This window comes from Trachurus japonicus, chromosome 16 (assembly GCF_045865225.1).
Source record: "Trachurus japonicus isolate A0001 chromosome 16, Traja_1.0".
NCBI classification, from domain to species: Eukaryota; Metazoa; Chordata; class Actinopteri; order Carangiformes; family Carangidae; genus Trachurus; species Trachurus japonicus.
Window position 1 is genome coordinate 26,423,480 of NC_140922.1, and position 22,131 is coordinate 26,445,610.

General features: G+C 42.3%; 1 protein-coding gene across 5 annotated transcripts in view; it reads left to right on the forward strand.

Moving 5' to 3' along the window:
* Positions 1 to 22,131, forward strand: part of oxr1a (oxidation resistance 1a) — a 148,024-nt gene that overhangs the window by 62,437 nt on the left and 63,456 nt on the right. For all 5 annotated transcript variants that reach the window (XM_085802866.1, XM_085802865.1, XM_085802864.1 and 2 more), the window contains one exon: positions 289 to 485. In XM_085802866.1, coding sequence (XP_085658992.1) covers positions 289 to 485 — 197 coding nt within the window. The remainder of the gene's footprint in view (positions 1 to 288; positions 486 to 22,131) is intronic.

Below are 22,131 nucleotides of genomic sequence, written 5' to 3' on the forward strand. Positions count from 1 at the left end.
TGATTTTTTTTCTTCCTTCCCCAACTTCCTTACCGCTGCAAAAATTGTCTTGCACGGTTACGTTTCTGTGACACAGCGCACTGACACCGACAACCTCAGATGCAAATCTGCTTTGATTCGCCGGCCCCTGAACAGCGAAGGTCACGCAACATTTCCCGTCCCACTGTGTGTTTACAACAGCGCTGACACACACACACACACACACACACACACAATGGTTTTTCGATCTTACGAACATAACAGTGATGTGTTCTGTGTCCTCTGTGGTTTCCTTGTTTCCCCCTGCAGACTGAAGAAGAAGTCTCAGTCGGTGGATATTGCCAGTCAAGGTTTCTCCCCGACTCTGGTTCCAGCCTCGCCCCACAACAAGGCTGCACCACCTGTTGCCAAGACAACCGCCGTCCTCGCCGTGCAGGAAAACAACACCACCAACTCCCAGCGCCGCAGCCCCCGTTGTGGTGAACTGAAGAGAGGCTACACCATAGGTAAATGACACTGAGATGGAGTAGGGGGGGGGGGGTTGGTCCATCTGTTTGGACAGCAGCTGATGATCTAAAATTTACAAGTTTATGTAATTTAGATGATTACCAGGGATTCAAACCAGCAACACCCATCACAATCTAACTAAACTGTAGGCAAACTACCAGTGCCAAAGAAATCGGGTAAATATGTCCACAACCTCACATTTTAATCCTATTATTTCCCATGTTTCATATTATCAGCCTTTACTGCATTTTGTGTGTATTCACTGGAACGTTTAATTAGGTTTATTTGTCCAGTTATTACATTATCCTTTGGTTATTATTAAATTATGTGCTGCTGCCAGGTCTTCTCTGTGTGCATGTGGGCGTGCGGATGCTTAAATGTTACGCACTTTCTCATTTGTTGACATGAACTTCTTACTACTGAGGTAAAGTATACCACCGTGTCGAATATATGACCGGCTCTCCCCTTTTTTTTTCTCGGTCCTTTTATTCATTTCCTGCCTACAAACTCTAATTTCATGGATCTGATGAGATTTATCCCTGTGATGAAAACTACTGTCTGCTGCTGCAGGTCTATTTCTGTGTCGGAGGGTAGGTTTCTGCGGTGAGAGTAAGTACACTTCAGGGAGCTGACTTCCCACACATGATGAAATGAGTTTGAGGTAAACTAATTCCAAACTCATAAATGCAATGCGTCTCTCTATTCACTTCATTGATGTGATTCAGTTAGCAGCCTGCTCGGGTCAAGGTTAGAAAGAGGGAGCGTGTAGGGAAAAGTGTGCAGACAAGAATTTTAAATGCAGCCGACAGCTCGTCTGTAAGAACTTTATTTCTGACTGATTTGTTTTGTATGTGTAGTGACACATTTGGTGCCCGTTGCTGCTCTATGACTTCTTATTTCAACATAGTAAGCTCCATATACTATCATTGTAGTATACTGACATGCATATTTATTCTACACTGTTGCTGATCCAAGGTTTTATTTTCTATTTATCAGACTCTTTGCAAACACAAGGGTTTGTGAACTTATACTAATATAAATGAAAGCAGCGCTGTGTCACTGTGTCATTGTCACCCAGCGGGAAAAAGTAACATTAATCAGTTTCCACAGAAGCCAGGCTGACTCTCAGGGCGTTGACTACACACATATATTCACAAGAAATGTTGTATTCAATGTAATATAGCAGATTTCTTCCGCATGAAAAGATCTCCACAAGAATGATCATCTCTCAGTAATATGTTGCTACGTTGCAATAAACTTCATATACTGTGGAAAAGGGGAAGTTGGGGTCAAGGAATTAACCGGTTCACACTCTGGCTTAATGGTGCCATAGAAACTGGAGAAACTGGACGATAACAGATGTAAAAGCACTGGAGAGAGTTTAGGCGATCAGAGAGAATATGAGCAAGAAAATGAATGATAATAATAAATGAATAACAAAGCATAAACAAGAATAAAAGAAAGTAAAAAGAGGAGTAAGAACAGCCACGGTCATAAACATTATTTGTCATGATAAATAACATGGACAACAAAGTGAGTGATGACATTTGAATGCCTCATGTCTGGCACTTATTATCACCTGGGAGAGTCCTAGTTAGCTCACACTGCAACACTGGAAGGAGACGATGTGTGGGCACTAATTTTCTCCATTTTAATTTGTCTGTGTTTGATCAGAGTCACTTTTACACCTGTAATTTGATTGGTTTCATTTTCACGCCAACTAGTGAACCCAGTCTGACAGATAACTCACTGATTGGACAGTTTTGATGATGTCAGCAGCACACATACAGTACAGTATGGGGAAATTAAATTCAGGTGGCTGACAGTAAATCATGCTGCACTGGTACCTGGTGTTCATTACGCCTCTTCACCGGCAGCAGTCAGAGCCGGAGGCATCATGAGTTCAGGTTGTTCGGCCATCCGTCCCATTCTTGTGGACATTATGTCTCAATATAACACCCTGAGGGACTTTCTTCAAGTTTGACACAAAAGTCCATTTAGACTCTGATTAGATTTTGGTGAGCGAAGGCCAAAGGTCACGACACACATCACTGGCCATCCTTCACAATTTCATACCCTAATTGTGACAACACAATGGTATAATAGATGGGGGGTGGGGGGAAGATGAAGTCATTGTATTTTGTATCCAAAAGATCAAAGGTCAACTGCTCTGTGACATCCTCATTTTCTGCAAAAAAAAAAAAAAACCTCTGTCCATCAATCAAAGCTGTAACTCGGGAAGGGGAGACTGTGAAGCATGTCTCCTGGATCTCGTCTCGTATGAGAGGTCATCATTGTAATTTATCGGCTGTGACATCACAGAGATCATAAGAAGAAATAACATGCTGTGAGTATAATTAGTGCCATAAAAAGATGATGGACAGGTAGGAATGGTACAAAAACGAGACAGTCAAAAACAACCAAATCAGACCTCCAATTTGATTGCTACGTATGAACCGTGATTAATCAGGGAAAATACCTGCATTATACTGACATGCACACCTGTTACCATGGTTACCAAATGATCTTGTATAATTATACTGATTGCTTGTATAATAAAGATCACTTCCTTGACAGTTCGCACTCTCAGCAGATGGATATAATAATAGCTTTGTCGTTTCATAAATACAGCTTTTAGTTATTAATCTTGAGCTGAAATAAAAGAAGAGCTGCTCATTGCTTCATGTTTTACATTTCTCAAGCGAAGTAAAAAAAAAAGTGACATAAAAGATGGATTGATGTTTCCTAAAGCATCTCTTCTTGAGTTTATATACAGATCCGTCAGCTTATTTTTTCATTAGATGCTCGTGCAGCTCTTTTAATAGAGTCCTTGGTAAATGTGAATTTCCCTACGTGTCCTTGAGCGTATAAAGTCTGTGATGATTAGTCATGTAAATCGGTGCAGCAGCTTCAAACTCCGTATCAGCAGCTGTTCTGTAAGGAAAAGAAAGGCAGCACAGGTGTGGCTCATGTCAGACAGGGTCATTGTGTCAAGAAGAGTGGGAGCGACGGCGTGCGTACTGTATGCGTCGCTCCTCTAAAGTGTGTCTGCAGGTGTCACACCCTGATAAGCTTTCTACAGAGTCATCACGTATCGACTCGGCGTCCCCTCAGGCCAGAAAATTGACCAGAGAACTGATTGATCTGTTTGTCTGTATCAGTTCAGTGGGCGATAATCAATAAAGAAAACTGGGATGAAAGCTCAGCGGGACAGGTGCGGACTGACCGCTGATGCTCCAGCCTGCACTTATCAGCCCTGTCCATCTGAAGGCAAGCAAAAAAAAAAGCGTAGGGTCACAAGTCACAGTCACTCAGCCATTAAATGAAGCGCGACTGTGACTTATTGTGCTTTTACGGCTTTTAACTACAAAGTAACGAATTGTCTGTCTGAGCCCCTAAACCCTGAGTCATAGCAGCAGCTAATCATTTGCTTTTAGTTGGCGTTGACCTAGATAAACCACATTGAGAAGAGTTTTCACCATACGACGACACAAACGCTGCATCTGTCAGTCACATATGTTGTTAATGAGACATTGATTAGTGGCTGTCCCGTCTCTCTTGGGCTCCTCTTCCTAGATGGGGCCCTGTAAGTGGGGCCCTGTGGCATCGCTGCGTATAGTCAAACCCAAGCCGAGGCTGATCATGCTAATTTATGCTGATGGGAGAGTAATAATGTGGCAGGCAGCTTGCTGTGCTGTCTGCCATGCAGGCTTCAGACAGACCAGTCATTAGAGGCACAGACCATTCACCGCCGACACTTTAATAACCCCGCCAATGAGCCTCCTACCAGGACAACACCAGCCGCACTTCTCACCTCTGAGGAGGAGAAGCAGTGATTGATATGTTGATGGTGTTCTTACATTAAATGAGCTGCAGTCTTGCAGTCGTTGAAGCGTCCTCCTCCTCCTCCTCCTCCTCTAAATGAAGAGAGAACAGATTGTAGACACGTTGTGATGAGTGTCAGTCATCGTTTGGTCTGATGTCAGCGAAGCAAAGGTGGTGGAAGGAAACAAGGAGGAAAAACAGAAAGAAGGGCGATATTTAAACTGTCACAACAGGCGAGCACAAAGTCGTTCATCTCATTCAGGGAGGGAAGGAGAGGGCAGAAGAGAAGAAGACGGGGGAAACGGCAGAGGAGAAGAGAGGGCAGGAAGCTGAGGAAAGGAGAGAAGAGGGAAGGAAGCATGAGAAAGCGGGAGGAAGCAGAGGAGAGGCGAGGAAAAGAAAATGAAAGGGAAGAAAAATATGAATTCAAAGGAAAAGAAATAAGCAGGGAAAGGAGGAGAGAAGAAAGTGCGTGCGTGCGTGCGTGCGTGCGCTCTCAGCGTTGTAACTCTCGACACCGGCTCTCCCCAGACTCCCGGCGTCTCCGTCTGACAGCCACCATGTCTGACCTTTTCATCATTATAGGCAGCCTGTAGCCGCCACTCTGGAGCTCAGTGAGGTACAAGCATGAGATGAACCCAGTGTCTCCACAGCTGTAAACTCATTAAGTGTGACTTTTAGTGTTCCTGCCTATACGACGGCTTTCATTACACTGTGTTCCTACTGGATATGTGCTGTTCAAGTGCTCTCCTCCTCAGCACATGTACAGTATGTGGGTCTGATTCTGTGTAGTCTAATGTTGACTATTCTTTTAGTTTATGATTGAGTTGGACAGGAGAGACACTCTGTCCCACTTGTCTTTATTGGTGCAGAGGGAGAAACCTTACAGTACAGTATATCCTTCCACTGCTTTTTCCTCCCTTACCCAGTTTTTTTTTCCTCCTCTTTCTGCCATTTTCTCCTCTGCTCATCCGCCCATACCCTCCCCACTCACCTCTCCTCCTTGTCTCTCACTCTCTCTACCTTGTTATCCTCTAATGTATTTCCTGTGTGTTTGACCGGAGGGTACAGGCAGAAGGGTAATCTGTCTCAAGGACAGACGGACAGCACCAACAGATTGCTACAAACTGTGGCACCAACCTTGGCTGCAGTCTTGAGGAGAGGCATTTTATCACATTATGTTCTCTCGTCTGATTTATTTCCAACACATGAGAGTTCAGCCTCTCTTATGTCCACATACACGAGAATGAGGGTAGCTGCGCTGAAGATAGAGCATTTTTAAAGGAGAGTTTTTAGTTTTTAAATGCTGACATGCTCAGACTTTGTTCATTTACAACCGCCCCCCAAAAATATTTTTTATGATGTTCTATCAAGATATTTTATATCTTCAGTCTTAAAATTTGATTGTTTTCAGACAGACAAATTCTACAACTAGTAAAACATTGACTGCCTGCTATCAAAGTTTTATTGAAAGACCAGTTGAGTATCTGACTTGTGTTCAGGCAAATCAGTCTGAACTCATCAGAAACCATCATAAATAATGTCCTTTTACTGGGCTGATTGCTATGTGTGTGTGTGTGTGTGTGTGTCACTGCATGTGTGTGCAATTATTCAGCCGCTGACTACTTGCTACCTCAGTAAGTATTGCGTGGCTTGCGGACAGCAGCAGAGGCCTGACTCTGCAAACGCAGCACTGTATCTTCAGCCCCTGACAGAGGAAATGCTAATAAACAAGACAGCACCACACATGTTGCCGTACCCTAACGCCCTGAGAGCAGCGGACCCTGCCACCGCCGCCTTGTGACTGATTATTCCCCTGTTAGTTATTCATTGGATTTTCACTGCAGGGTCGAAGATGGGAGGAATCGGTGCTGGGGCAGCAATACACTAACTTGCTCAAGGCTCCCACCAAGCCTTGCTTGAAATGCAGTTTCATGAAAGGGACTCAGAGGCCAGAATTTAATTAGCAGCTATTCAATAGATCGAAGGAAGAGTCAGGTTGGGTGTTAAGTGGCCGCTCCTGTTGCTCCTTTTCTCCTCCATAGCTGCATTTTAGGTCACGCGTAAAAACAGAGCCGGAGCGTTTTGTCCTTGAAAACAGCTATTTTCTTGTATTCAGCTGCAGCTGTATGGTCACAGCATGATATCAAATGAGGAGTTAATCACTATGGTGGTTGACAGTTATAGCCAGAGCTGCAGGCAGTACACCGGTGTTGCTCTCTTTTTTTTTTGGTTTGATGTAATTGTCTCAGGTGGCACGTCTCTTGTGTTTACACATCCGGATCGTAGCCAGGGGTGGCAATTACACATAAGCCACTGAGAGAGCCTCCACTGTCTTTATGTTTTGTTTTGTTTTGTTTTTTTCTTTGGAAGTGGGACAACTTATAAAAGCTGTCACTGTTTTCAAAGGGGAAGGAAAATGATGTGTTTGACCTTGGTGGTTAAAGTATTCTCTCAGTAGTAACCTTCAGTTTGAGGGTTGAAAAGTCAGATGGTCCCAGTTCTTTTATTGTGTTTTTCAAAAGTCATGATGTCCTGGTAACGTGGGAACAATGTTTTTATTATGTGGGACTGACCACTTGGCTCATAGTAGCTCTATGGAGCCACAGAGATCCAGTTCTAAGTAAAGAGTATGTGACCCCTGTTCTGCCCCCTACTAAGAATAGCAGATCTCCAGGCAAACTTGGCTTTTATTTGCCGACATCTGAATCCAATAAGCCTCCTGCACAATCTAACAAGTGGCTGCTAATGAGCCCACAGGTTCCATTCATATCAATACTGTATATAGTTTCCATGAGTTCAGGTTCATGCCACAGACATGTGTCTGTTTCATAATAATTACCCAATGTGACCAAGGCAAAGACCAGTTCCTGGTGAAGGGAAACTGTGTCCAACAAGTTACTTGATTTCATTCAAACCCATGAGGCAAGTCCCACAGTATTCATTAGAAAAAATTACATCTTAACTTGTTTGTTGTTCAAACTAAGTCAGACTAAACTCACACAGCCTGTCCTAACCAACATTGTGGAGCTGACATTTTATTTTTCTATGCATCTGCTGTTCCACTTGAGTGGCCAATAAACAGGCTGACTGATGTAAATACATCAGAGGGGAAGTGCAAGAGTAGTGTAAATAAAAATGCAATAAAAATGGACAGCCCTTGTATTCCTACAACCTTTATACCATTAACACATCTAATTTTCTGCTAGACATTGGTGGCTGCTGCTACATCAACTTCAGGATGTCAGTTGTCATTATAAATTTCTTTGAATGGTGTCATCTATAATGATTTGTGGTTGGAAGTGCTGCTTTTATGTAGAATTAAAAAGAAACATTTGTCTGTAGAAGTAAAAGGCTTGTATAAAAGAAAACAACTTAGTAAGAACATGGTTTTAGTAGAAATGTTATCCTTTTGGACAAAGCTTAACATTTAAACCAGGCTAAAAGGGAAATATCCCATTCACTCACTTCCTGCCATGCTGTAATTACACAGTGGGATGTCACTGTTAAGTAAAAAAAGAAGCCACTCCTCTGTTTTGAAATCCACCTTAAGTATCAAACCTTTACATGCTCCCCCCATGTGAATGAGTGAGAAAGAGAGAGGAATAGAGCGAGAGAGAAAATGAGAGGCGAGAGAGAGAGAGGGAGAGTAAGAGCTATCCGTCACGCTCTGACAGCAGCACCCACAGCCATGCCATGGTGCCTTTGCCAGCAGAGCTGCTTGTGTGCACTGAGATAAGCCCCAGCCTTCTTGCCTCGGCGGCATAGGCTGGTCACGTAGCACCAGAAGGCAGCTTAGCCCCACCACAAATCCAATGGAGGGTTTTTCTCTCACCCGCTCTTACTTTCACTTCCTCCCACACAGCCTCTCTTGTCTCCCCCTCATTCTCTCTGTCTTCCTGTATTTCTGGAGGTCTCTGGCTTTTTCCACTTCCTCCGTGTCTCCATCATGGTTTGACACAACGCATTCATGCCGCCTCAGTGTTTACACTCCCCAGCAATCACCAGCATGCAGAAGAAGATGGGAACTGGTTGGTGTTTGTTATACAATGTGATTTTTTGTGTAGCTATATGAAGAGGTGAGGGTAGTGGGGGGAAAGAGATAATCATTCGTGGAATCGTGGAAAATTCAGTAATCCCTAATCCGAGCCACTTCACACTGTAAAAGCATAAAGCTAGTGGTCTAGATAAAATATATGACTGAGTAAATACACTGATTTAGAAACGAAGATGTGCATGTGAATTGACTTTATATAACGTAGGGGCAAAATAAATCTGAATCTTTTCAGATGTTTTGTAAAAATACTATTAGGTTCAGCTTTTGCACGTGTATAAATAACAAAAATGTCAGAAACATGGCTCTAAACACGAGATTAAATTTGTAATATATGGAAGGCTGAAGAGAAGTTACTGGTACATGGAAGAGCCAAAGGGTTGTCAATGGGTTCTTATGAGTCCTGACCAAACCAACAAAAAAAATCCCCATAAAAGCGTTTTGAAAACATAACCAATAGTGAAGATCCAAAAGTGGCCAATATAGTTCACTCACTCACTCAAATTAGATCCTAATTAACCTCTTAATCATATCTTTTAGACAATGATGCTCCAATTTACACATATGAAAACTCCATACAATGAGTTAATATTATAGTCCAAACTCCTGACCATACAAAACCTGCAGGATTGTCTCGTCTGAAGTTATTTGCAGTATAGTAGCATTGTTCACAGGTGTGTCTTTACAGAGGGAGACAGCTTTCTTAGGAACGCTCTTTAATATTAAAATGAGGTGACACTGAGCCCAAACATCCAAGTGTTGAACTCATGTGCAATCACCAAACAACTGAAAAACATGTTTCCAGGGCTCTTTAACAGGCCTTTTAATGTTAACACAAAGTAACCAACAGTGTTTAGAAACTCTCTTCAACTGACATTAGGTTTCTATTTCACAGGATCCAGACTGAATTAATTTTAGGGCTCACATTTGAAGTAATGATGCAGACCATGGTAGCAGCATGTGTTTGTTATTGTGATTGCTTGGAACAATCTTAAAATGTGAGTCGTGTTCATAATAACACATGGTTTACGGGTATTCATAATAATACATGCACATAGGCCTGGCCTCACACTGACTCAGTATTCTCTGCACACATGATTTTGTACAAGAATCTCCACAGTTAATCCTGTGAAAGTGGTGCAGCCCACAGGGTACCATCGTCTACACTGTGTGTTGATAAGAAAAGCCTGACAACAAACGCGCCTCGAGGGCTGTATTCACACTAAACAGCACCAGAGGCGGCCAAATCACACTGTTCTTGCAAACCTTAATTGGGATATCTGATACGTCGGGATTTTCTCTCCGTGAACAAAAAAAAAGCAGTAATTTGCTTTGTTCAGGTGTTGAAGAACATGCATGCAATGTTTACGGCACTGCATGATGGGCTGGAAATTGCATCTCGCTGTGCCTCAGATGGACAGGAGCGTCATGTGTAGATGTTTCATCATACTCTACTGGTCAGTTTAATATCCACAGCGCGATATGGGAGAGTTGCATAGCCATGCAATTACACACATACTTCACAGTAACCCAGGAGCACTCAGAAACCATTTCTACAAAGGTTAATAGTATGCCTCAGTCATCTCCAGATGGCAATGGAGCAGCTCTGACACTACAGGCAGAGCGCTGCCTCTGTTTTTCCAGGTTTTGACTTTCTACTCTTTGTTTATTATTCTCCGAACCCCCTCCACGTTCTTATCCAGACCAGACTAGCTGCTCTGCACAATTAATCACCGCTCTGTTGTGCTGTCTAGGACTTCCTTTTTTTTTTGTTTTAAGTACAACCATAAATAATAAGAGATAAAAGGTGATTCAGATCAAAACAGCCGTGTTTTTCTCACTGAGATGGTTTGTTGTGTTACAGAGATTGATTCATGTTGTCCTTGTCAGTGTTTGTAGCCCCTGAAAGACTGAACATGGTACTGTCTGGTCCCATCAGTCCCACGCTGACCAGGTTACATCCAGAGATGAAATTAGGATGAAAACATCCGTTAGCTCCAGTAAAAAGTATTTTTAAAAAAAGGTTTTATATTGTAATACTCAACAACAAAAGGAGTTGAAGCTCCTGCCACAGATATTTACAATCCCATGGGAAATATTGCAAGATGGCCAGCAAGAAATATAGTAGAGGTCAAGGTTTTTGTTTGCTGTACATGAAGAAGACACACACACACACACACACACCTGGGATAAGAGAATGAGTTCTCCTTAGGCCCTCTCAATGTCATGAAAATCACTATGATGTTAGCTCTGCCGTAAATGTCCTTTAGCTTTATTTTGTCTGACATTTGTCATTTCTAAACATCCCCAGAGACGGTGCACGTGGCCCTTAAATCGATTCCGTGCTTTTAAGCAGCTCCTGTGTCTTTTTTTCTTCTTTTTTTTGCAGAGGTGAATAATATTAGATGGGTTTTAACTGTGCTTTTCATTCACCTCCTTCAAGGGTACTAAATGCAGATTTTCATCCACAGCACACTACGCTGTTGTATGCATGAGTCAACAGTGTGTAGATCTAAATCTCTCCACTGAATCACGGGGTTGGCCACAGGCGAAGGCCATGGAGATTTGTAGCTAGCAAGGCCACTGTTTGTTTTTTGTGTTGTTTTTTTTTATACTGTAGACAGCAACACAAACATTAATGTTTTCTTCTCTGGTGCAAAAAAAAGCAATGTAAGGAAAGCGTCTCACTGCTGAATTTACTACAGTGCTACTGTAAAAGATCTGTTGGTCGGATTTATTGGCCTGCTGGTGTAATTATGTTGACCGGGAGTCTCTTGGTGGCCCTCTTCTCGTTGGGTGCAATTTATAAATGCCACAGAGCCAGTAATCCCACTGTTTCCCCACTTAGTTTGGAAAGGGCTCGGGCCATTCTCTGGCTAGGATTGATTACATATAGCTCAAATGAAGAGTAAGCAGTTTTCTACTGTCGAACGCCAGAACCAGCCCCAGCTATTGATTCATTTCACAGCAGAGGGAAAATAAGACCTGCCACTTCACATAACTGTTGATATTTGTTTCCCTTTTACTCATGAATTTATGGGCTGCTATTATTTAAAAAACAGCTCTATTTTTTGCCTCTGTATCTGATGTACATGTGCTGGTGCCGGTTCTGAGGTGAGCTGAGCTAAAATAAAATCAGAGCCAACCCTGTTTATGTGGAGTCAGCCAGTGCAAATCAGCATTTCTGAATAAATAAGTCAAGGACTCTGAGGAGCAGATAAACCATTACACAGTTATGGATGATATTTACATAACAGTTAATTGAATTTGCAGAAGCATGGAGTGTCAGTGGAAAGTGATGAGTTGCAGTTGTGTAGATTTGAAATGCAGGCCTCCACCCAAGTGTCATGAGGATCGTTAATAACATTTCTAATTAAAACCAGAACCAAACCCTCCCGTCTCTCGTTCTATAGTCACTGTGTCATTGTTAGAAGAGATTTTCTGCTTGAAAGTTCAGTGTAGGTAATGATGACACCCAACAACACAACTTGGTGTTAGTTCTGAAACTTGCCTCAGTCTTTGCAGCGTCTTGAGAGATACTTACATTCAAAGTGAGCGAGACTGTGGAGGCAGTAGTTTGAAAACAAATAAACATTGTTGTCTACTTTCCATACATTTACATGTATTCATTTGGCACACGTGTTTGTTGAAAGACATCTACAATAGAGAGACAGAACTGAAGTAACTTCACAATAGTATAACTGTGAGTACTGTAGTTGAAGTGCACTGAAAGTATAGAAAGTGCTAGTCATGCATGTAAAGACATACATTTTTCTCCTGCTTTCAATCACAGTTCACAGTCTGTTCATTCTGAGCAAAGAGGAAAAGGCCAAGTCCATTTACTGAACTAGCTCAGTGAAGATGGCACTCAGTCCTGTTTAAAGCTCTGTAAAAAGATAGTAAGTTCTCAAATGAGTAATTTAAATTAAGTTAAATAATAAGTTACATTTCAAGTGTTTGATTAGCTGCTAAAATATTTATGGTCTGATTTTTCTGCACTGGCAACTTGCATTTTAGATTTTTAATAATCCTTATTTTGTGCACAGTGTACAAACAGTGCACTGCACACAGATTAACACACTCTTTTTTTCTCAGATGGCTCCAGGGGGGTCCATAGGATGGAAAGAGACGTGCTTCGAATGCTTTTAGGTTTCATTTTTTGTAGCATCCTTTGTGTCCTTGGAGGTTTTGCTTAATCAGTGGGTGTAGTGACAGAAGATGGAAATGCTGGATCCAGGCAAAAAGAAATGTTGAGCTTCAAACAGGCCATGATTACTGCTCACTCCCCCCCACCCCCCCTCCATCCACCTTGAGCCCCTGCCTCCCCTCCTCTAGCTCTTCTTATTAGACTGTGGACGACTTTGTATTGTACATGCTTGAGGGCCCCGTTTGCTATGCACCGGTTTATCCAAGAGGAAGAATAGCTGGAGGACAGGATTTAGCCGGCCAGTGCAGTATGCTGTCTTCTCCACACGGGTCATTGCTCTGGACATTCACTGGATGCCAGGGCTCTGGAAGACTATCACAAAGAGGCGTAGCAGCAGAAGTCACATACATCAGGTCTAAATGCCTCCCCCCTTTTTCTCCACTCTGACTGCAAAACAGTATAACTGGAAGTGCAGCTGAGGAAGAACACACAAACTTATTAAGAAAACAGCGGCCGGCTTTGTTTGTGCTGTGGCCACATCGTAAATCTGATTCTGCCTTCGATTCTGAGGCACTTTGTGGTTCACATTTTTTTGTAGAGCATTGCAAAGCATTGTTGAATAAAATGACACGCACATAAATCACAATACATATATATCTCTAGCATGCAGGGTCATGGCTGCCCTCAGTGCTCCGACGGTTTCTATGTGCAGCCGCAGGTGTGGTATCAGTTTCCTGTTCAGACATGACAAAGTAGAGGCTATGGGCATTAATCTGCCACACTGGCTTGACTGCAGCATGTCGTCATGCCATGTGTCCAAGCATGTAGACATTCTTACACTGCCCAGAGTGCAGAGACATCAAGACGGACTAATGCACCTACCCTAGCAGGCTTAACACACTGCACAGTACATCCACGCGTAAGTGCATTACTAATCCAGTTTTAGCTGAAGTCTGTCAGTTGAGATCTGATTACATTTGCAGAATGTTTGTAACATAACACTGAATGATTTTTATGAATTATGTTTCTCCAGAATCACTGTGTCTACATGGCTAGATATTGTTGAGTGAGCAGCAGAGTATAGCAGCGCAGCGGTGCTACCTCCGGTCATCCATGTGTGTGTCTACTCTGCACAGCAGGCATTCAGTCACAGTACAGAGTTAAAGGTCACATGCATCTTGAAAGCGCTAAGAGCACAGTGAACTACAGACCACCTTGCAATGGGATCACACCAGCCGCGATAACTTGTTGACGTACTGACCCATGAGTACTCGGTGTTCTCGGGCCTGACCACACCCATCGTCATTTTGAACAGCACCTTGTGCAGTTGTGATGCCGTTGCATTCATAAATCTGCCTGCAGACAGATATATAACAGATATAAACACCTGTCTCTGTGGTAGTTCTCACTACAATAGGTGTCTCCAGGATGTGCCATCATGATGACACACACACTCACACACACTCTGGAAAGAAATATCAGCAATACTGTCATGGCTGGTAAACACAGACTTGAAATAGAGTTAAAGCATAAAAAAATACGCTTTGGTTCGTGTTTTGGAGGTGCACACCGTGAGTGAAATGCAAGCCCTTATGATTGCTAACTTTATCCGTCTGCTGTTCGGAGCTGAGCAGGTAGTGTTCAGTGGGATTTGGATTTTTTTTTTTATTGCTGCCTGCGGTGGAAGCAGCAGCGAGCTTGAACCAAAACAGAAAAGTTGTGGGCCAGATAAAAAAATAAAGCCACCAAAAAACAGAGGAGAATTGAAGCATAGGCTAATAAATTGACATGTTTTTCCTGGTTTATCTGAAGCAGTGCACCGGCAGAAATGTAACAATGAAGGAGCAGTTTACTGGTAGTTGTATTTTTGAACTTTGGCGAGAGCTAGGCTAGCTACTTCTAGAGTTATCTTTATGCTAATCTCAGCACATCCCTATAGCTCTGTCAGTATTGTACTTACTGTGCAAATGAAAGATGTCAGTGTCTTCCCCTAAAATCTTAACTATACTTATAACCACCCAAACTGCCCTGTCTGCATTCTTATACTTTCTTTTTCTGTCCTCCTTGCACCAAAAGGATTTTATTGGCTCACGATATATGTGAGAGAGGGGGGGGTGGGGTAAAGGTAAAAACTGCCATTTTGAAAAAGATCACATTTATTGGAAAGGTAAAACTGTATCAAAGTCAGTAAAGAAAAGAACACAGTCAGCTCTTGCTCAGCACCATCTCAGCTCTCCCTTGTGTAATAAAAGACTAATAATGCTTATTCTGTACGCTGCTCTTTCTTTCTCAGCAAGACACCAACGTATTGACTTATAGGATCTTTGTTTTGTTTTTTTAAAAAGCAATGAAACAAGAAGAACTGAAGACGTTGGGTGTGATTGAAGCCAAACATATTTAGGCCTAAGAGATGGCAACTTCATCACCTGTGTATTGACACCTCGGCAACATATTGGCTTGAATCCTGAAGTATGTATCATTAGCAAAGTCAGCGTGTGGCTCTTATTAACAAGTCCGCCTGGGCACAGTTAATTATGCCTTCATTGGGTCCTAATTCACTCATGTTACTCCTATGGACTTCAAAAGGTTGCATCCGTTTAACCACACTAATGTCTCGCACGTTGAATGATGCAGTATGTCCCCGACTCGTAATTTAACCAACAAATTATCCATCTACTGCATCTCCCGGGGAGACAGATTCATTATCCAATTTAGCACACTTGTGGAACGGACGATATCAGGTGATAGATGAAGGGTGCCCGGAGTGGAGACAGTTTTACAGCAGATAGAGACAGTGCAGAGCATCTTACCGCCTTTGTCATATTTAAGATGTCCATTTGGCTCTAATATCCTCCCATAGTGCATTGCTGTAACTAGTCGCGGCCTGGACTCTAATGCCCATTGAGGCGAAGAGGCGTATGTAGAGCAATCTTTGCTTCTGTTGTAGCTGAGTGATTCATGAGAGGCTTTGTGGGGGTAATGATGAAATATATGACTGTGTCTCAGTTTAAAAGAAAGCAATTAACTCCTTCCAAAGAGTTCAGTGCAGATAATAAAGTGGACACTGACATAACAGAGCATTTGTTTGGTTTATTTGCCTGACAACAGCTCAGTCCCGGAGCCTCTCTTTCTGTCTCCCTGTCAGGTTTATAGTGGGCTCAACCTTCAGCACAAGGCTGGGCTTTATTATTTTAATAAATTGCCCCGTATGGAGTGAGCAGTGGTGCGTGTCTGATGCATGTCCCTTCCTCTTCCCTTCTTCCGTCACCCTCTTTGCTTTACGCCCACTGCTGTTCTGTGTTTTCCTCTTTCTCCCCCTCTTTTCCTGTACCTGAAATTAAGTGTCTCATCATAAGCAGGGTACGCTCGCTGCATGGGGAATATAAAAAAAAAAACACTGCATGCACAAAGAGAGAAGAGGAAGAGAAGAAGTGAAAAGATTGAAGGAGGGAGCACACAGCTCAGCAGATGGATGGTGTTCTTCCTGTTCAGCCTGCGGCCATCAGTCGTCGGTGGGGCCACCCAGCCTCTCGGGGCGGCCTCAGACAGCGCAGACACCCACAGAGGATAGATGACCATGAGCGGGGGCAGTGGAAGTGGCGGTGAAAGATAGCCCGTTCAGACAGCGCTGCTCATCGATCACCACTAGGCACCCTCCTGTAGAAAGAGAGGGAGAGAGGGCCAGACAACAACAGTGGGTTGAAATGTTGCAGCAGCAGGTCAGTGTCAGACTGGATGGTGAAACAACACCTCAGCCATCACCTGCTTGTTTCCTGTCTCTTCCAGAGGCATTAAGCTGGAGTAAAGAGGCTCATTTCCCGCACTGTGACATCATGCATTGACTCAATACAGCAGAAAATATACTGTATATTCTCTTCAGTTTTACATAACACATTCAAAGCAACAAAAGATCCACTTTTTTAGGATGATATATTTGGCTCCTTTGGTCACACTTGGTCTTAAAGTGTGAAAAAAAACCCACTCTTGGCCAGGATTTCCTGAATTAGTTAAAAGGAAAAACCCAGATACATAAAAGAGCACAATCGACTGTGGCAGGCAGCTTATCTTCTAAAATTAGGACAGTGTCTCTTATGTGATTATGCTGTTTTGCGTGGGTCCTATTTTTTTTTTTCTCCTGGCAGGATACTTGATGTTGTGGTGGTAGACGTGTCAGTTCCGTTAAAAGTTGTCCAAAACCATAGACCTCGACCTTTAGATTCAATAACCGTTAGCCTGTAGCTGCTCTTTCTGTAGCAGTTTGCGGATGGGATGGCGGAAGGTTGCCTTGGAAACTACTAGTACCCTTATTCCCTCTCTGATACTCTACAGGCCCATTCATGTTCAGGGTAACTTTAAGGCCAGTGTTTCACAGTCCTGGGAAGAAAAAAAACATTCAGAGTGAGCCCTGCAGCAGAGCTTCCTGACTTTGACTAAAAAAAATAATATTTGAAGTGTCCACAAATCTCAACTAAATCTCTTGACATTTCGGTTGGTTTGGTAAAATAGCAGCCATCTAAGTCTGTCTTTGTGATGATTGTTGTCCTTTACTGTACATATTGTTTTCTATTACTGTAAGTACTGGTCCTATGAGGAATCTAAGTACTTATATGCTACTTAACCCCTGTATCACCAGGAATCCTCTGTTGTCCCCTCACTGTCCAAAGTAACACATACAACGTTCTGTTATTATCTCATAGCGTGGTGAATGTGCAGGTCACAACTTGTCCACGAGAGCGTTTGGGAGTTGTTGGATTGTGTATTTGAAGAGTTTGATGAGGGAAACCAAGAAATCCCATTAGCCCATTAGCCCATTAGCGTAGCTCTGAGCAGCTCGCGGCTCTGCTCCACGTAATAAAAATAGCTTGCACCGACAATTAAAGGTAACAAACCTACTCCTAAAACTATAGGGATTATGACAATGGGCCAATTTGCCAAAATGTTGAACTATCCCTTTAACTGAAAACTCTGCTTTACCTGTCCATATCCACCTGTCTCATGTGTTAGCATTGCACTTATCTAGTAGTGACCTAACAAGATAGCTAAATTTCATCACCTTTCAACTGTTGCATGCTGGGATAGATGCCAACTTCCCTTTAGACCTGATTCCATAAAAGAAACAAATGCGGGTAGAGATAATGGACAAGTGGGCGGAGGTCACAGAAGACCAGACTGGAAGTATTTCACAAGTTTATATTCATGTTACTCTGGAAATTAGGTGTCATGGTAGACAGGAAAAATAACTTATTTTAGCTCCAAAAAACAAGCTAGCTTTCACTGTGTGTTAATAACCAGTGTTGCACTGTGAATTGTGTTCGATCTACATAAGAAGTTTGCAAAATCTACAATTGAATTGAACGAGTTGATGTTTACACATTTAATCACAGAGATTTTGAACAGAACATGTATGTACCTCAATATCTCTCTTAGGCAAAGTAATTTATATTATAGACAATATTTTACCAGCACCATTTACCCAATAGGAGCACTTATGTAAACATGTTCTGTAGGACATGTCACTTTTAACTTACAGTAACTCCCCCGACTCCACCCTCTATGCTAAGCTCGAGCTTGTATGGATTTTCATATCGGTGCTAACGTCACTTATTGGATAATGACTCATGCCCCCATCCACACAGCCAAACTCACACAGTTAAACTGGTGGGAGATTTTGATGGTTCAGAAATGAACAATGTGCCTGTAAAATAAAGGAACGATAAACAAACCCTGAGTGACAGCAGCCAGACTTACGTAACTGGAGCGTTGAGTAATTAAACAGCCGTATTCCTCCAGATGATCTGGTGAATCAGCTTGGCATTGTCACGGTCTTAACAGGCACTGCACAATACTTGATTCACATTTCCCTCTTATGAATATTTGGGTCCTGCTGCCAGAGTGCGAAACATGTTCATCTGTTGTGCGGCTGACAGCTTTTCAGAGGCGAAGCTCCACTTTTCCCAGTGAAAGGCCTCAGAGAGGGTGGGATTTACTGACAAGGGCTGTTAAACACCTGTGATTGCCGCCATTGTCTGGATGCCTCGGCCTGATTTCCTCCAGCAGCAAAACTGTCTTTAATGGTCGTCATCATGTTTATACCTCATGTACAGTACAGGCTGCAGGATAATAGAGCAGAACGCTCGTGAAACGCAGTATAGTGTGCTGCTGCTGTATGTACGTTTGGTGTTGTTTACACTACAGGAAATACCATGTGAGATCTATCACTTCTGAGAAAACTATCTTAGGCCATCTCCTCTGCCTCTTATACCTCAATGCCCCCCACCCCCACCCCCCACCCCTCCAATTACCACACGCTGAAAGGCTTGTTTGTGTTTGCCAGCAGGTGCATTTGTGTCACATGAGTGAACTCTCTGGTGCATTCATGTCGTCGTTTCCACTGTGTAGGGGGAAAATGTCTGGGAGAAAGGAGCAGATTGTAATTGTGTGAAAATGTGCGAACAGTCTGTGTGTATTAGTGTGTGAGTGTGTGTGTGTAAATACTTATGCAGCCATTCCAGTGCACAAGCACAGCACACACACACACACACACACACACATGCAAGCATTCACACCAGCATGTTTGTGTACTGCTGCAGCTCTGCTTACGTAACCTTGCTTGTGTATTCCGTCTGTCCGTTGACAGCAGAAAAGCGGCAGCTCCCCAGTGGCCTTCATGTTTGTTGTTCTGTAATGAAAGCGTTCCTCGACTCAGGATTAGGCTGCAGCCTACCTGGCTCTCAATTGGAAACTGTTGAGATTAGCACTCAGTCCCCAGTGCCCCGCTCCGAGACGATGACAAAGCCTCACTCACAAGAGTCTCTCAGGGCTCCGGCTGGCAGCTGCTGACACCGGGAGGACAAGACTTCTCCATTTTAAAGTCATTAAACAGAATGATTCCCTTAATAGAGGCACACTCTCAAATACTGATCTGATCACATTGGAAAATCCATAAGAAAGGTGATTTGTAAATGGATATATAAACATATACATACATTAAAGCGAGTTCCCTTGAGGATATAGTAAAAAGAAAACTTGTTATGACCTATCAGCCACAAACAAACAGCATAATTTGCAAGAATCGAGAAATGCATAACCCCATAATGGATGTCAGGCAGGATGTAATTGGCTTCAGTGTCTTTAATCACCTATGAAAAACAGAACAGGCATTACATCAAACATGCTAGCTTAAGTAGAACAAAGTAAAATGTGTAATTTCCATGCTATGAGGCTCATATTGTTGGACGAGCACTGAGGGAATTCTTCTATTCTCTGTCTTTGGTCACACTGGAGCTTAATTAGGAGGTGGCAGGGTGTTCAGGCCTTTTATAAGACCAGATTCTGCTTTACTCTTTAGGCGAGTGAGTATATCTTTAAACCGATGAGGTTGAAATGCAGGAGGAGCCCAGTCAGGCTCCCTCCGAGGGCGTTATGGATGATTTGATGTCTGCTTTAGGGAGCCGCGCAGCAACAGTATATCACGCAGCTACAAGGCTCTGTGGAGTGGCAGCGGGCCAGTCTGAGACCCGTCTAAATACACCGTCTGAGTGCCAAGTGTACCAGCAGGGCCCTGTGCAAGGTCAGAGAGGAACAGAGGGCCAAATGAAATCCCTGACTGAAAGTCCAACAAAAGCTTAATACATCAATGTCGCAGTTGGTCAAACGGGGGAGTGATATCATTATTATTATTAAAGACTAGTTTGAATGACTGACCCTGCTGCAGGTTCACTCATTTATTAAACTCCTGAAGGACAAATGTGCTCTAATTTGAAAGGGTGAAGGATTTATTAACTGGTGATTAACTTGTGATTAAATGATCAGTCAACAGCAACAGCACGTTTCCTGGTTTTCTCAGACTTAAATATCGCAAGTAATTTACATTCAGTGTGCGTCAGGTAAAAGCAGATTTCACTTTAAAATAGCAGCTAGGGGAGGATGAAGAGAAAAGTAATGCATGATTATTAAATGGAGGATTTCTATCTTTTATTTTTTGTCATTGTTGGTGCTGTTTGGCTAAATAGTGTCTTTTCACTGTCACTAAAGCCTGCAGTATCTTGTGCAACCAGCAGATGGAGCACACTCAGTATTGAACATGTTCCTGCTGAATCAGTCCTGAGATCTCACTGGTTCAATTATAACAGCTGTATCCACCTCTGCCCACCTACAGTGCAGATATATAGATACAGGTGCTGTTTCTATCACATCTAACTCGCCATCCCATCTTTACCTTGTCTGATTTGACTGAATGGAACAAATGAAGCCAGTTGCTCCATCACTACTTCTCTAATCCACCTGAAACATCACAGGATTTCTTTACAGCTCCTGCCTCCGGTCTCACCACAGCTCTGCCCCTAAAATGAATAATGCATCACAGCCCTTCCAGTTCACTGCTCACCTGAGTCTGCTGCCCAATTATTACACCCTGTCCTGGTCTGCTGCTTTTCCTTTTTCTTTTTTCTTTCTTTCTTTTTTTTAACGTTAATTTGCGCACTGCAAATGCCATCTGCTGATATCCCTCACTAGATAAGAAGACACTTATATGTCACAGGTCTAGCAGTTCTTCCTGAGCCCCTTGGAGTCGCACATGGACGCCGAAGTGTGCTCAGGCTCTGAATGTGTCTCACTTTATTAGAATGTTATTATGGTGGGAGTCAGATGGATGTCATTCTCCTGGGTGCCATAAAGACCCGCACTTGATGGCTATAAAATATCCTAGCAACAGTCTGGAAATTGGTGTGGGCTGAGCTGGGTCACATCTTTTTCTCCATACACTTATATATTTATTTTAAGTTATCTATCTAATATCTATGATTGGACTTAGAGTAACCTTCATGACTTTGACCCTATAATCAGGAGTTTGTGGCTGTATTCATTCCTAAGAAATGTAACATCAAGTAAACGTCTATTAGAGATTGTAATTTTTTTTTAAATTTTACACAAAGCGACGTATACAGCCTTTAGTCAATTAAGAAAACATATAATACACTGTTACCCATAATGTTGGAATGATAATAATATGATATATACTGTACAGTATATAGAGATTTTTTTTAACCTCTTGTCATGAACTGATTGTGACAATGTGATATATTCTTGATATAGTATGACGTGTATATCTTCTCAAAACTTTATTGATTAATCTTTTCCAAACGTGTGAAAATGAAACCACAAATGACCTTTATAACAGGAATAAAGAGAGGAATGTGTCTGAAAATAAAATCAATCCAACTTTATGGGCAACATTGTTCATTTGATATAGTCTCTAGTTTTCTTAACGAAATAAACAATATCAATAATACCAATCCGCTATATCCAATGTCATTAAATGTCTGTCTCTGTCCAAATCCCCCCACCCCACCATCAAAAAAATAAATACATTAAAATAAGTAAATAAGAGAAAATAAATCTATTTACCATTTGAGAGCAAGTGTTTATTTTAAATGTCTTGAATGATTAGTTATCATAGAAACGCTTGCTATATACTATACAGAAGTTTAGATCTTATTGTCTTTTTGAGAGAAAAAACACAAAGAAACCATTCACAGACATCTTTCAACACAAACTGGCAGTGTTCAGACCTGTTGCCATGATAATAACTTAATTAAACCAGTATTTACTTAACCAAAAA